At 35.6% G+C, this 17,755-nt stretch overlaps 1 protein-coding gene across 2 annotated transcripts; it reads left to right on the plus strand.

Annotated features, from left to right (window-relative positions):
- The first annotated feature begins 312 nt into the window (after positions 1 to 312).
- On the plus strand, positions 313 to 15,762 carry LOC102803104 (BMP-binding endothelial regulator protein-like). 2 transcript variants are annotated; one of them, XM_006815002.2, is made up of 6 exons: positions 313 to 393; positions 12,522 to 12,561; positions 13,199 to 13,489; positions 14,449 to 14,702; positions 15,037 to 15,332; positions 15,551 to 15,762. In XM_006815002.2, the coding sequence occupies exons 1-6, from the start codon at positions 328 to 330 to the stop codon at positions 15,564 to 15,566; spliced, it is 963 nt and encodes a 320-aa protein (XP_006815065.1). In that variant the 5' UTR covers positions 313 to 327; the 3' UTR covers positions 15,567 to 15,762. The 2 variants fall into 2 exon arrangements, with proteins under 2 accessions (XP_006815065.1, XP_085348993.1); XM_085492867.1 differs by lacking the exon at positions 313 to 393 and adding an exon at positions 8,015 to 8,132.
- The last annotated feature ends 1,993 nt before the right edge of the window (positions 15,763 to 17,755 follow it).

Raw genomic sequence — 17,755 nt, forward strand, 5'->3', positions numbered from 1 at the left:
TTTTGCTTTCGTTCATACACATATTCATCGTTCACATACTTTTATGCAGGCGAGCCATACATATATGTAATACCGATAGCGAGAGTATTAGCACACACCGGAAACCTGTATTTCTTTGCACATACATAACCTCATACCTACTAATATCATAACCGTTTTTTTCCCACACAAATGGCGCCGATGTCGATAATCAGTCTGAGCTAATTTGATTGACAGCAGGTTGACCCCTCGCAATTTTGTTTTGTCTCTGTGTCTGGAAGTTATATACTTTATTACATCGACACAGACGATAATCGTAGTACATATCCTAAACAGACTGCCCACAAGATGCGTATCCAGCTAGTGATGCTTGTATTGGCGATTGCCACCTCAGAGGCATCAAGAATGAAACGGGTGCGTATCTCTCGAATCATTTAAAACTGCAACTGTAAGTTGCAACACTTGTTGCGTGCATAAATTGTCCACATTTGCAGTACGCCATTGGTGGTATGATGATTACGGCACATGCCATTATACCATCGGAATGACATCATGCCGTTGGGAACGCAACGATGCCGGTTTCGTGTGCAGTCCAGGGCGGACGACACCCCCCCCCCCACACACACACACGCGCGTTCGAAGGTTTTTTTTTTCAATGCACATCATTTTTTAAAAGGCGGATCAATTTGTATCACCAGTGGGACTGGAAGCCCTAGAAAATTGCTCACTCATAGAATAAAGATGAACCACTGATACGATTACAAAATTTAATGTCGATGTGTTCACCAATTATATATACATAAGCAAAAAAATATATAAACTTGTTTAAAAATCAATATCAGACTTACAGACTGCAAATTGAACTATTCCTCGAAGGGCATGTACTTATCGAATTACAAGAGATTGAGTAAACATTTCTGAACTGATTATCTCGGCATTTAATTCAAATACTCTGTACTTATTAGCAAATGCGTATAAATGCGCCTTTTTTGCAAAGTACGAGTTATTATATAATTGTCTTTAACATCATCACGTGGTATACCTATTATAGCACGTTTCAACAGTATGGTGTTTTCAGCGCTTATACTACAACATCATTGGATAGATGGTTACCTGGTTCTCAACAATGTTGCCATCTGACATTTTGGAAGCTGCACCTTTTTTTCAGCATAGTCCATCAAAATAGTGGCTTACACTGTATTGATGCATTTCTGTTGGTGATGCCCGGAAAAGAGAGCCCAGTGAGAGCTTTGAGATTCTTCCTATAACCAGTAAAGGAATCTGTGGTGCTTGTTTCTTTCCTGTGTCATGCAACTTTTGATATTAATGTATTCCCATTTATAACATGTAATTTTGAATTAAAGATCTTTAGTACTCACCTAAATTGTTGGGCCCGCACTAGATGCAGCATCGAGTCAGCAACCTTCACGGTGATATTCGTTCGTGTAAGGGCATACAGTCATATTCAGTTTTCTCATTTCTTAAATGGCTCCATCAATTTTAACATATGTTTGAGGGATTCTCCTTTTAAGGCAACATTGCAGTATACTTGACAAAGAAAAGTGTCTCTAGTTTTTTCAGACACCCTTTTTCACATTGTGTGACTTCATCTTTTTGAAACTTGTGAGACCAAAGTTTTGTTCTATATATTTTACTTGATTGAGGATCGGTAATGGGTATTTTCGTGAGCTCTAATCAATTGTTTTTATTTTCGTAATAATGTAATTTAAATGAATAAAAAATGTAAATTCGTAGACATGGGCAAAGTGTACAATGTAATCAACTATATTTATTCGTCCGTAATTATTATTTGTGTAAGCGTATAAAGCATTTTTCGCATTAACTGTTGTAATTTGTACGCAGTGACCAATTTTGATTCTTAAACACACATTATAAAAATGTAAAATGTAATTAGGAATTTGCTTTACCTGTAAAGTGTAAAAACCTATTTCTTAATGTAAATGGAACTTTCAATTTATTTCCTGTAACCTGTACCAGCTATCCAACCCTTGCCCCTTGCTGTATAGGCGTTCATATGTCAGTCTGTTGATATCCTTGACTAGGTTCATTTGGCAACTCTTTTTTTTGCTTTCTTTTTCCTGATCTTTTCTCAATTCGATTTCCAATTCTAGCCCTGTAGCATGGCGTTGTAATTTGTTTCGGTTCATTCCTTTTTCGAGGTCATATCGAGCAGGATTTTTTTTTCTTAAAATTGTCTTCATTTGTGCTTCTTGGTTTTGTTCAGCAATGACACGCCGCATAACTCATGATCTCTGACAATAACCTCACTGTATTTACAATATTGTACATTTCATCTAACTACAAGTACACATAAATTGCTATCGAAAATGGCCACAAAATATTCTGAAATAATCATGCTTTTCATTTGTCAGTATGAGCCATGGCAAACAATGTATTAAAATGTTCATATAAATAAACAAACAAACAAACAATGAATGGTATTATTATACATCTGCCACTGTAACGCCGTAAGTTACAACGTGCTGTAATTTTTCGGTATTGCACTGGGTATTTTCATCCTACCATATTAGGAAATGCGAAATGCGTTCTCTAATAGTGAAAACAAACATGATGGCCCCAAGGTTTTCGAACCAGCCCCCACACAAAGAAGTTCGATAAATTCTCACAGTCGGACCGGAACAGGAAGTCAGTAGAGAACAAAGGAGTTTTCTGGTTAACGTGGGGGAAAGTTGGTTAGTGTGGAGGAAAATAGAGGTGTTAATCCGAAAAAAATATTGTCTTTTCCTGTCTGTGATTGGTCTTGGCAACCTTTGGGGAATCGTGACTTAGCTCCGACCGTGCGAATCTGTTCTAAACTTTTTGGATTTCGGCATTCCCATGTTGTATTATTGGGAAGAAAAGATGTATAATAATAAGATTATCAGACAGTGCGCCGTCGCATCGACCTCCACTGCGCGTTGGTAGACACTCGCACTGTACTGTCTTTGTGCATACTTTTCGGTATCCTCGTATTAACCCTATATTGTAATTTTACCAGGCAATTAAGCAATTTTATTCCGAGTCAAGATTTGAAGATTAAATATGTAAATTATGCAAAACGCTGAATTATGTTTCACGCTGATATTTATACACGGGGACTAAAAGGGGACGTAAACATGTCTACCCGGTTCTGTTTTTTTTTTACATTTTCATCAGTGTACGTTAAAATAAATCTCGCGGGATCTGACTGGAACTTCATCTCAACTGTGACACATACGGAAAGTATGAGCAAGGATTTATAAGATGATTACGTTTAATAATCATTATTGAGCGGGTATAATAAATAGCCGATGGCAATTATCATATTTACTTGTTTTTATATAAAATCTAAAAATAAATCAATATAGCGTGTTTGAAAACATTTTTCTTACGGAAATGGGTTTGAGCTGCTTTCGAAGTGCCTTCCTATACGTTATTAGTGATAAATATAGTTACATAAACATGAAATTAATCTAGTTATATATATATAGATATGGTTTTTTTTACAAGTTCAAGGCCATTGGCTCATAAAAGTATAAACATAAATATTCTTAATTTACAAAAAATCAGCAATATCACACCTAAGTTCAAATGTGTGATAAGCATAGGCTGCCAAACATTTAATTTTATTGTTTTTTTGTGAAGTTAATAATTCTACAAATGTATGAAAAGATGGAGGGTTGAAATAGTATTTTGGAAGATGCGATTGACGAAATTCAGAATAAAATGGGCATACTAAAAGGGAGTGGTATTCGTTTTCAATTTGATTTGCATCACATACTTTACAAAGCCACAGTGTTCCCCTGTCAGTTTCGATGAGTACAGAGTCTGATCATCTCCTACTTGTATTTAGTTATACCATTCTAATATAAAGCCCCGAATGTTAATATACAACTGGGGAGGAAGAATTTAAATATAAAGCGGGAAAATGTACGACACTGCTGCTTAAAACATTCAAGGTCGAATGTTGAAGCCAACCCACTGATCTATTCTAGTTACTGATGTTGTAGACATCTACAACGAACGTCTGTGGCATTAATTATAGCGATATATATGAACGACAGTGAAAATATACCTTAGACTAAGGCCGAACAAATGTTTGCTCCCAGTTGAAAAAAAAATTGGGCAATCGCCCCCTCAAAAAAATTTTTCGGGTGTCATCCCTCCAAAATTGAGCTGAAACCTTTTGTATCAGCAAAATTTGGCTATAAAAATGCAGGAAATAGCGGTTGAAAGTGTCTAGATTTCAAAGTTTTTAAGGGTAAGCATGCCCCAGACCCCCTAGTAAGATCGCGCCCCTTCACGCACAATTTCGTGCCACCGCCCCTAAAGTAGATATGATAATAGTCTCGTTGTACCGTGGACGAGGATACCGTGTTCTGTGGAACGTTCAGTGTGAGAAATACGTGAATGTAATTATACTAGAATAAACATTTTCTGATAGCATGTCATAATGGTATGTTTGTTTTCATAATAGTATATTTGTGTATTAGAGTAACACACAAAATGTTCAAGTTTTCACAATATGTGCACTTTAAGAATACAGAAACATTCGAATATTCAATGTTACCTGCTCAGTATGTTATGGTTACAACTACGAGTTGCCTTTTCCGCTTTCCTGAAACAAATTCTTTGAAGCCAGTAATATTATTTAAATATATTCATTATAAAACGACAATGTTTGTAAATTTTGTGAATTTGTGTTATACAAAATGACAGTCGATAGTGAGACGATCGATCACAAAATTAAAGAATGCATGTGTAAGCGAAGCCAGGTTACCTTCCTATCTGTTGCTCGGCTCTTGTAAAAAGTTAATCTGCATGGCTAATGTACATTAAGACTTATGAGCTGACCAACACTGGTTGATTCACAAACTTATATTGAGACCTGAAAATAAATACTAAATTAAATTATTACTTCCACTTTTAGCATTCATTTCGAGTGTTCATTGAACTTCTATTGCTTGTGCACAACACTATGACGTCATTGTAAACACATTTTGCACCTGTATTATAATTTATGGATCGCAATGTGTCACTGCGTGTTTAGATATAATAAAGTTGCTATACAAATCGACTGTTGCTATTAGTAACATTTCACACGTCCAGACAGAGAATGGTTATAATTTGGGATAATCTTGATTACATTCAGGATCTTTAAAAAATATTTCTAAAAAAATATTATTTATTTTTAAATTTATCACCCTTAACAATAATAACACCACATGATATAAAACAGAATGTTTAATTGTCGATACATCGTTTACGGCACAAATAAACTCTTTCGTTTCGTCATTCTAGTAACGCTGACTAAATACTTTAATAAATTAAAATTGCGCAATATATATATATATATATATATATATATATATATATATATATATATATATATATATATATATATATATATATATATATATATATATATATATATATATATATATATATATATATATATATATATACGCCATAGAGACTGGACAGAAAGTACAGGAGAGGGTAGGTTGGTGTTTTTGGAAGTGGGTTACTGTTTTTAGTGCAAGTGTTGAGGGGAGGGTTACAGTAATCAGTGCAGGCATAATGGAAAGGGTCACAACTTTGTGCAATGCAAGCCCCATGACACCACAGTAAAAGTAGCCGAGATTTTATGCACAGTCTGATTACTCATTCTGCAGTTGTATTTACATTGAATGAGCTATGGCAAGGACCCACTGTCTAATGATTCTAACAATGAATCATCAGACAGTGAAAATGAAAGTTTCCAGCCGGTACTATACACTAGATCTGGGAGAAAAAAACAAGTTACTGGAACTGAAAGTTATTTGGCGACTAGCAATTCTTAAACTACAACCAACCAGTTACCTATAATTCTCCATTCGCATTCCACTGCAGTGTTTGGCTACAAGGCAGACCTTACCTACCCACCGCATTCTTCCCTTCACAGTATATTTTGCTTTCGTTGTTATAATTTTTAGTGTAGGTTTTATAGTATAATTGTGGAGACAGAGACTGAATTATAAGTGCTCGTTTTGAACTTTGTTCGAACGAGGACTAATAAAGCTGGCAGTCCCTGATTGCCCAAATCTTGATATCGTGTGCATTTTATAGGTTTATTGTTTAAGTTAGTTTTGAATCATATATCTTATTTCATTCAACATCACACTGACTCAAGAGCGAAATACACTGAAGATGATTTGGTGAATATGATTTCACACTCATTAACATACTGTGTGGTGGGCAAGTCTTCCAACATGCTTTTGCAATTATTACTAGAATTCGTTAGACCAGTAAAATTTGGCTGAATCTCAGTGTGGTTATAAAAAAGTATATATATATATAGTGTAAGTAATAAGAATTTAGAATGGTGGTATTGAATATGTGCATCTCGTATTTTAAAGAATGCACACGATTCAACACACAACACAGGTGCCAGTAAAATTGTGTATGTATCACCCTAATGTGGTACATACACAGTATCATACATAATAATTGTTCTCTTCTCAGTGAGAGCTGGGCTAACTGATTAAAGTAGAAGTTCTAAGCTGTGTAGTAGAATATCAATTAGTGTGTATATATAGTTTTAATATATGTACTACCCTTACACTTAGAAGGAGAGAGGGTCACAATTTGTCATGCACCATTCAAGGGGGGAGGTCAGCAAATTTCATGCAAATGTTTGTGATGGGTTTTATATTTTTATGTACGCGACTTTCAAAAAACACTGGCCTACCCCCTCTGAACTTTTTGACCGATACCTTAGAGTTTATTATAGAGTTTTGTAAGATTTGTAAGGAGGAAGTGGGCATTGAGTGGTCACCTCAGATGACCTTTTGGGTGATTAAAGCTGGACTATCTGTAATGACCTAATGTGTATCCCTTAGGGTCGAATCTGGTATCTCAACGTGTAAGTGTTATCAGCTAAGTGAGTCACAGTTCTCAGAACACTCTGAACACAAATGCTAATTTTCACGACATTTGCATTCATCGCATTAGTGGAATAAGTCGATATTGATATTTGTTAGTTGTAATGTAACCTTTAAACTTCGGATCACGTGACAGTGACCACCTGACAAACACTGGACAGAATCTTCATTAATTATCCTATAATAGTACATTGTTTTATTCCAAAACTGGATTGAACAGAAAGTGCGATTCGTATAATATTTAAATAACTTGCAAGATAACACTTATACATATACTAATTACTATGGTGGTTTTATCTGTTCAGCTCATTGACATACATTGGTAAACCAATTTTGGGCTTCAATGGTCTAAAAGTGTCGTCGACCACGTGTCATGTGACTTAGGCAAACATGTGGCAATATTTAATACCACAATTCGTGTATTATTTCACTGGTGTCATGAGTAAAGAATGCAAGTATCTGTTTTACACAAGAAATACATGTGTATTGCAATCATGTAGATGCATATTTTCTGTCTGGTGATTGTAATGTTGTAAAAAAACATTAAAAACGGACAGTAGCACAACGGATCATCAATGGCGCAGTGACTAGACGCCCATAGTGAATCGTGTGTTCACACTGAACATATGGCACCACAAATAAAGCATTGATAGATGTATTACTGGGAAATATCTCTAGTTTGGAACTGGTGTCACGAAATTTTGCACCCGTTTCTATTCCTCATACCACAACTTTTTAAAAAAAATACTAGTAGTATCCCGAAATATATTTACCTTGAAATATTGATAATACTAACAACACTAGCAATTTGGTTTTGTGATGACGTCATGCTATTTGATAAAATACAGCCTTTATTCATCCATCCGTTCATCTGTCTATCACGTGACTAAAGGCGAGGTGAGTCATAAAATATATGTAATACCGATAGCAAGAGTATTTGCACACACCGGAAACCTGTTTTTCTTTGCACATACACATACTGCTCTCATAACTTTTGTTTTCTACACAAATGGCGCCGATGTCGATAATCTGTCTGAGCTAATTTGATTGACAGCATGTTGACCCCCTGCAATTTTTGTTGTCTCTGTGTCTGGAAGTTGTATACTTTATTACATCGACACAGACGATAATCGTAGTACATATCCTAAACAGACTGCCCACAAGATGCGTATCCAGCTAGTGATGCTTGTATTGGCGATTGCCACCTCAGATGCATCAAGAACGAAACGGGTGTGTATTTCTCAAATCTATTTAAATCTGTATCAACATTATTGAATGAGCCGCCACATTATTTGCATGCATAACATGTCCCAATTTGCAGTACGCCATGTTGCGGCGTGACGATGTCGCGGCAATCTATTGTATCAGAATGACATCTTGCCGTCGAGAACGTAACGATGTCGGTTTCATGTGCGATCCACATACTCAGTGCTGATTCCTATACAAATCTGCGGTGGTGTCTCAATAACGAAATAGCAGCGGATTCAACTCACAAGTATTCACAATTCAGAATATGTCAATAATTGTGAAATAGTTTATTTTCAGAAGGGCATTTTATTACATGTAGCTAACATTTCTAACTCCACGGTGGGAAATGTTTGTAAATAAAAACTGGTTACTTTTCAAGATTTACTATCAGTTTATCACTCCTCATAGAAAGTACTAAAATCAATCATGCAGTATCAATTTCACATTATTTTGTACATATTTGCATGCTATTTAAAGCAAAAAAAGGGATTATCATCCTTTTGCTGCAGTGTTTTCACTAATTAATAATAGCGTGCCCCGAGCACGACCACAAAATATTTTGACGAAATAACATTTTGCAACAGAATTTCTACTGATTTTTGATAGTGTGTCCCAAACACGAAAAACTAAAACTGTGATCGCTGGATCGTTCGGAGTCAGAATATTTTTATTGTGAATATTGTACGGTACTACATGTGCGATATGTTTTTTACAAATCTGCAACAACCTCACAACTCTCTGTTTCTAGTCCCATCTCGGATGTTGTACCCAATACCGGATTTCATATATAGGCATTTCTGTAACTTGCAAATAAGATATTTCGGATCAGGTGACCAGACCTGAAAACAGTATTCTAACAGTCTACGGACATAGATATATAAAAGTTCAGAATAATATATGAAACATTTGTGATTGGCGTTTTTTTTTATTTGTAATAATTTGAATTTAATAATTTGACATTTATCAGGATTGCGAGTTTCCATTGAATAACATTGTTCAAGTCCGAGGTTGCTTACTCCCAACGAACTCGAGGATTTGGTGGTGTGGAATAACTTCGAGTCGCCCGCACACAGTGAAATGTACATAAGAAATCCACCACTAGCGGACTGGGTCTACGTAAACATCATTAACAAAAACTAAAGTAAACAAAACAGCCAGACCTTAAAAAACACAGAATTCAAGACTAAAAAATGAAAGTAGAAATATGTCTCTATTTAGCAAAAGAATTTCATGTTCGATCAAGAAGTCTAATCGAAATAAGAGAGAGCAACACTCAACAGTTTTAGAAAATAAAAATGACACCTGAACCTCACAAAATTAGCAAAAAATGAGAAGAAAACCTGTAAAGGGGAAATAATGCGTTGAAGCATTACGTAATATGCAACATTATACACTACCCGGATGCAACGTTTTCACAACCAAATTTTATTTATACTTTTAGTCGGATATGTTCCTTGTTAACAGCCTAATTAAACGACGCTTTCAATGAGTCTCACATTTAGGTAAGGTGACGTCAAAAAGCAGTAATAAATTATATAAAATAGATTTTAACTAACACCAGGGGTAACAAGGTTCGGGGAGCAAACTTAATATGCGAGCGAATTTTATTTTTATTCCGGTTTAAACGTGTCATAAAGGTTGTTTCGGATAATTAGGCTTGTTGCTTCTATTCTGGTCATTATTTTTATTTATACAAATACATCTATCTGTGAAAAACCACGAAGTCTTTTTAGTCAGTCAGTCCACCGAGCGAAAAAAAGAACAGTCAATTGAAGAGTGAGTGTTTTCTAAGGACACATCCACCAACAAACTGTGAAAGAATAATCAAATTACGAGCTGCATTAATCATAAAGGTATGACTATATATCATGATATCATATCAATTATTATTGAGAGAAGTTATCATGTAACGTCGAATAATTAAAAATTGCTTCCATGACGATTTATGGAATTCACGGAGAAATCAACATTTCCTCCCGATGTAGGATTTCTTGGATTTCGATTAAAAACCAACCCCCACTCAAAGCTTGTGTTCATATAAGTTAATAGCCTATAAATATTTATGTTTCCATAGCAACAAGATTTAAATCAATCTTATACAGATTAGTATCCCACGTGAAATTGTAATGAGAATCCGGCTATAAATATTCGATCATTCATGGAAATGCTGATTTCCTAGTAACATGATCCACAAATCTAGCAACATATAATAGACTGGTAATTTTTCCGATAAATTAATAAATTAATCAGGTAATAAATAATAAGCAATTAATTTAATTAATTAGTAGGTGATACATTTATTTATTAATCGTTATGCATTCATTTAGTATTCATTACTTACTTAATTACTTACTTACTTACTTACTTACTTACTTACTTACTTACTTACTTACTTACTTACTTACTTTCATACTTGTTTTAATATTAACAATCATGTATTAGTTCACCATTGATTTATTTGTTTATCTCTTTGTTAGAGACAGGTACTTGTGAATTTATTAATGTGTTATTCACTTGCCAGATGAGAACAGCGTCCTCACCTGTTCAATGTATTTCTTTAAAATGGCTGATCAATGAACGATCACGGTATATTCCGGGGGATACTCACATTGAAGTGCTATATGTATATGTGCCACCAAAATGGGTCCCAAATTCACCACTTATGTCTGAAAAGGGGTATGCTATTTTATCCTGTCTGTCTAAAAAGGAGTATCCTTTTTTCATTATTTCTGTCTGAGAAGGGGTCAAATGCCCAGACTAATGGCGAGAGTAAATCAAACCAGGATATGGTCTGTCACTTTCTGATATACTTGCCCTGGACTTCCATTCTGTTTGCAACCCGGTTTGTGATAATACACATGTGTATGAAACTTGATGACTACATTTTGTATTTTTTCTTTCAAGGCCTACAGCTTTTTTGTTCGCGTGCCAATGCCCAACACATGCGATATATTCCCAACCTTTCAAGTGGTTTCACGTGTATGATTTTCTTCCATATTGTCAGCCGTAGTTAATATTTCTGACATCGACATGGGCTATCGTTAGGAATGTGAATTCACTTTCAATGAATCTGATCATGGAAGGTTCTAATAACGGTAGGAGTCACGACGCTATTGTTTTAGCTTTACCCCATGATCGTTTGTCAATGTTTGGTTCTCGTTAGCTCTTAGCACCTTCTTACAATGGATTACGCTAATCACGAGCACTCGGTATTATTCGGAGCATGTTCGGTAGCGTTAGACGAGCCTTGAAAATGGGGTCTAGTTTAAATGCTGTTGTTTCCGGAGATCTTAGCGAACTTTAATAAAAAAAAGGTAGAATTGAAGAATACATTTTCGACCACCGGGCATCGGCGAACACCGCCAGAAAAGACAGTATCGAACGAAGGGTATGCCTAGGCACTTTCTCTGTGATAATATTTTTTAGGAGTCTCAACATCTTGTTCTTGTTACAATTGCTAATAATTGAAACATGTTAAATCTGTGAAGTCAAACATTCATTTGTTCACATCAAAACAAACCCAGTGCGCATGTCTGATGACCGTAGTTTCATAATGCGCATATATGTTATGGGTACATTGAAAAATTATATCATAATCCGCTAACTCGTTACTTGCGTAGGCAATCGCAAACTATCATCGACATCAAAGATGAGCTAGACAATGTCCTTATCAGGATTAAATTGGGTTAAAACAGAAGGAAATAAGCCAGTTAAGAGGCTTAATTGGCCACTTGAGAGGCGCCGTGGCTCCTTCCGTTTAGTACCTTCTATGAGCTGATATAGTAGAAATATCGACAATAAACAATTCGGCATTTTGGTAATGCATGTCCTTAAACAGCGATTACTGGAGGGATACAAACTAGAAATACATTGATTAATTCAAATCTGCTGCGAGGGGTCATTGACTGAGTGGTACGAGACCATACCATACCGGAGAACACATTGTCCCAATGAATGAAAAATGGATTTACGGCTCGAGGTTCAAAGGAAAGCGACATAAAACAACATAAAACTAATTTTGCGGGTTTAATGTGGGTTGAAAGCTAATTTGAGGTTATATTTACAGTGTGCAGTTAATTGATATCGAATGCCCTATTTTCTGGTTCAAATCGAGCACGATAACCAATTTACAGCATATGTATAAATAAAACAACAACAAAGTTACCATGTCAATAGCAGAAATTTTAAATTATGAATAACCAATAACCGGAACTTTAAATGAGTCCATGACAGTACACATCATAATTGAAATGTCATTTATCATAACACAAATGCGTGGTGGCCGATTGGTTGAAGTAAAGTGAACTCGTTTTCAAGTGAACTTTTTTCAACCAACATAAATGTAACAGTGTTTACACCATTTTCTTTCAGCACACATATTCACCAATATCTGTGGAACGGTTTGCAAAGTGTAAGTAACTCTGTTCTCTCACTGTCTTCATATCTCGTGTTTTGCTCTCGAAGCCAGTGACAGTGAAAATATATACTCATTCATTAATTTTAATTAGACAATCTCTTTTTCTGTAACTTGTAATTGGTGCCGAAAATGCATGTTTAGTAGCTTAAAGCGGGGGAAGTCGTCACTTGCGCATGCGTCAGGTGGCTATAGCGTGTCATTGTTTACAAACAAGCGTCTACTCATGAGCCTTTGTGTTTTTAGCGTGTATTGTTATTTTGGGACTCAATTCCCGCGCGTGCGCAGGTGACGGTCCTCCCGATTTAACGACAATGAATAAATCCACCAAAAACTATCAACTAATTATTCCCATACTACATTTCACCATTATCGGTAATTTAGACAATGTTGCTGATGCTGCTTTGACATTATTCAAACTAATTGCACTTCTCAAAATGTGACAGACTACCGCCATCTTAGCAGCAAATATATTCTTAATAAGTAGTACATGATTGAACATGACAGAATATATCAATTAAACTGTAACTACAACAAATGTGAACATTATAAGAAATTTACATTCTTGAGCATTGTGTGTATGGTACCCATTCTAACTTGAATGCATGTTTCATATTCGAATTTGATTACGTAGACAATGTCATCGTAACACACAGACGTCTTGGTGATTGTACTTTTGAGTTGACTTTCTTACGAGAGGACACGACACCGCCTGATTATGAACTCATTGTCCACTACGGAATCGATGATAGTGTGGCGAAACTGGAGTACCCAATAGATACTGGTTCAATAACGATTGGGCTAAATGAAATTAGCGCTGAAATTTTCTGGGACCCCCCGGAAGGGTTTGTACCTCCGTTTGACGTAGCCGGTGTAACTCAAGCATCAAACACTACCGGCGGCGAAGTAACACAACACACAATGGGTAAGCACAAACTATGTTTGTTTGTTTATATTTAAAAAAAAATAAATACATTTTGTACAATCGCGTAACACAATTGACTGAGATCGAGACCACCGGACATTATATTTCACACATAAACAATTTGTGACTCACTCAAACCTGAAATCACCGTTTTGGTCTTGGAGTTCATTCTTTCACGGTTTAATGATCAACAGTTGTATGATCATTGGGTTATTTCTACCCCTGAATACAGAATAAAATGTTCAAGAAGGAAGCTACAGGATTCACAATTACATTAATATATATTGTCAATGTGAGCACCAATTAGAAACTTTAGTAATAAAAACATAATTAGTTTTACTTATATCAACTTCAATGTGAATAGCATTCAATTGAATAATGTTGAGTCTTCTAACGTGAATGGTATTATAAATCCTTTTTATCACATCTCCCTGTTGTTACGTATGATGTGATTTATTGAAAAAATAAGGGGTTAGAGAGATGTACGTTAGATACAGTTGTGTATGGTGGTTGTCTATTCTGTGATGCCACCATTAATCTCGAATCTTACTAGGCTAGTGCTGTATAATAAAAAAAATCAAATAATGTCTGAAGATTTGGGTAGGGGGGTATTTGAAGTCTTAATTATGTAACAAATACTAGCAGTTGAAAGTACTGGGTTTAATTTCTCATTTTTGCTCAGTAAACTAATAAACCTAATTCTTCAGTTCATAATATAATCTATTTATCTACTATTATTGTCTAGTATGAAAAAAACAACAACAATTAATTGACAAATTCGACTCATAAGCTAATGTATTCAGACAGTTTTATCAATTATCAAATGTCATGCACTATAATCCATGTCTGTCATGTATGTCTGTTTAATTACCTTTGCTGTATATTTACCATTGTTTTTTTTATAATTTAATCTGATGATTTGGTCTTTAAATATATTGTTTACCTTGTTCATGTTAAAGATGATGGGCCATGTACACCTGCTTCAACAAGAGGGGACCCGCATCTACGAACATTTGATGGTCATGGTTACAGTTTCCAGGGTCTCTGTTGGTACACACTGGCCAAACATTGCACCGAAAATCCTGACTTTGAAATCTCGACTGAGTTTGCACCCAGACAATCAACTGGTACTGCGTTACGAACACGTGCTGTTAAAATGAATGTAACTGTAGGTGATGAAACAATTATCATGGATACCGACAATGACGTCACTGTAAGTTCATGAGATTGCTAATTGTCTATGGGATCCCATTTATATTGTTCTATTGTTTTTTTTCTACCATTATTCGGCCACCGATACATCCGGGAACATCAAGAATCAGTTCATGATGGTTCTGTCCCGTGTATGTATTTCACATTTGTATTTATTGAACATAAAAAAATCTTCTATGTATGTTCTCACTCAAAGTTACAAAAGACGACCTTGGTTCAAGTTTGCAGGAATAGTAAGCAACACAATTCTGAACGTCTGTATCTGAGAGAATATATTCCTGTTTCACCAAAGCTGTGTTTTCTTTTCGCCAACCACCACGTGGTGTCTCATATAGGTCAATGGCAAAGAATTATATGCAGCCAAGCTTGAAGGACTGCCCCGGAATGTGAATATTGTGGCCGATGACTCACGAATCAGCATCCGGGTTCCTATGGCCAACTTGGACATATTATGGGAAGGTCGGAAGCATTCATTCAGTGCGTCAATTTACCATCCTGATTACAAAGGCAAAATTTGTGGTCTCCTTGGCAACGCTGATGGCGATCCGTTGAATGATTTTGAAAAGAGTGATGGCTGGTTGACATACAATATTACTGAGTTTGGGGAGAGCTGGAACATTGCCGAGAAAAGGTAAACATTGTCGCAGATGATATCCAGGTAGTTCACATACAGTATAAATTACCCCCATGCAATTTCACGTGTTCCCGATAAGAGTTGTGTATAAAGCCCAATAAAAAACATGTGAAATCAACACATATACTTTACTAACGTAGCTTCATTTACACTTCGATTTCTTTTTTTCTTTCTTAATGTTAAATTATTTTCTTTCTTTTTTCTTTTTTTTGAAGGTGTGATTATAAATAACTTCACTTGGAAGCTGCATTATGAAGAGCTACGTTGAACGTAGCCATTCCATAGAAATGCGCCACCAAGCAACAAATCACATGTTTGCATTTTTGAAAATTAGGGAACAACGGGATAACAGGGATAATATATGTATATAATGCATGCAACCTCATGTGATCGCAGTAATAAAATAATGAAATAGTAGAACTGGAAATTGTATCTCTGGATTATTTTTAAAATGAATTACAAAATAAATTTTCAAACGTTTGTTATCTAAAACCACAAAATATATCGTTTGGGGTTTTGAGATGATCAACAATTATTTAAAACAAATAATATGCTATAAACTACAGTCTTATCCCACACAAAAAACGCGAATTAAAAAAACAAACGAGCGCGTCCACTAGCGCCAGCAATTCATGGATTGTGTTCAATCTTGGCATAAAGAAAACATTTTGAAATATTAATTTTCTTCTCTAAGATTTGTATATATATGTTTTTCTAAAGCTGCTTTTTTAATTATGAAATAGTCTTATTGGTTTTATCTGGATCAAGCTGTTTAAATTACCATAGCTCGCCACATGGTCAGATGGACGGGTGAAATTGAAACGCTATTTGGGAGCCCTAAACAACCTCGCGCTTAGCAAGATCTCGGGAAAGTTTATTTCATTTATATCAAATATAATAGATACTAGTTACTTGAATTTAATATATTTGAATTTAAATTATTTTTAGGGATTGTATTCATTACAGAAGTAGTGGTAACAATTAATGTATATATATATATATATATATATATATATAACCAGATTATAGTATATGGTCACTTATGATTATAAAGTACATTGCAGCCCAGTTATTTGCGTGTGCTGGAAAGTATGAATGCTAACGGATGTACAAGCAAATCACTCGGTTCGTTAGCAGAATTATGGACATACCAATTGAATGAATACCGTCGCCGTAAAGTGCTAGTAGTTGAACCAGTTATGCATTCTAGTTTTATGCAATGGAATTAATTAACCAGAGCAAATTAGAGGCTGGAACTTCTGAGGCAGTTTAGGGGATTCAAACTGAATTGCTGATTAATAATGGACATCGTTTCAATCGGCAATTACGGGATAAACAACGAACAACACAGTTGTTACTTGACTTCCTGGACAACATAGCTTGGTGCGTGCGATTATATTGGGAGATTGACTGATTGGACTCGGACTTTTCTCAAGACACCATTTCTCATTTTTCATAATTGACTACTTTGTTGACGCAGCGCCACCAGTAATGCGAGTTGTATATCCACCCACTTTCGGTTCTTAGATAATACTATCCCACGACTCTTTCTGAACCAGTGTTATGAACAAGTTATATCAGGACTGGTGACAACCTCATATTAACATGCGGTTGCTGTGGGTAACCTTGCTTGTGCTGACGGTATTATGAATTCGGCGAGAGGAATTATCCATGCGAAGAAGTGTGATCATATTTCACTGCTGGGGATTGCGGCATTTGAGACAGGCTGTGTGGCGTCGACATGACGTCACTTCCTGCCCAGTAGATAAATCTATGACTATTTTATCTGATCTGTTCTTCATGTGTTTGTACCAGTAATTTCCCTATTAGTTGTATCAAATGCTCATACTCGTCCCGAATATCATGCATAACACATTTTACATTACTACCCAACAACTCGGTATAATAACAAGTTTTCAAATAAACAAACAAACAATCGATTTACCTCACCTGCTGTTTACCGAAATAAAAGCAACGGTCGTGTGTTGCATATTGAAAAAACAAATGACAGATTAAATCAGATATAACCTTCTGACCTACTAAATGATGATAGACAATTAACAGTGCCATATTACATATAAATTGATCCACAACTATAAATATTTATTTTTCTGTACAACCAGCTATATATGTGGCCAAAAACCATGAATCTCCTACTTCCGTTTATATTGCACGAGACGATGTATTTGCAAATAAAATCATATTGACAGTCGTGGCACAAGGGACTAGGAGATTACTGACAAGATAGGCACAATGACATAATACATATGATATACACATAAGTAGACAACTGGTGACAACGGCACACGCCGGAACAGGTTATGCATATATCAGTCTTCATTAATAATTAAATCCGCACGATTTGGGCGTCTATTGTTAGGCAGGGTTAGTTTGATTGACAACAGCCAACCAGTCATACC

The sequence above is a fragment of the Saccoglossus kowalevskii genome, chromosome 18 (genome assembly GCF_978046115.1).
Source record: "Saccoglossus kowalevskii chromosome 18, keSacKowa6.1, whole genome shotgun sequence".
NCBI lineage: Eukaryota > Metazoa > Hemichordata > Enteropneusta > Harrimaniidae > Saccoglossus > Saccoglossus kowalevskii.

Excerpts from the sequence above, each read along its gene's own strand:
- LOC102803104 (XM_006815002.2), top strand. The coding sequence starts at position 328 with ATGCGTATCCAGCTAGTGATGCTTGTATTGGCGATTGCCACCTCAGAG. Across the intron at positions 394-12,521 it reads AGGCATCAAGAATGAAACGG|CACACATATTCACCAATATC; the intron begins GTGCGTATCTCT and ends ATTTTCTTTCAG. Across the intron at positions 13,490-14,448 it reads AGTAACACAACACACAATGG|ATGATGGGCCATGTACACCT; the intron begins GTAAGCACAAAC and ends TTCATGTTAAAG.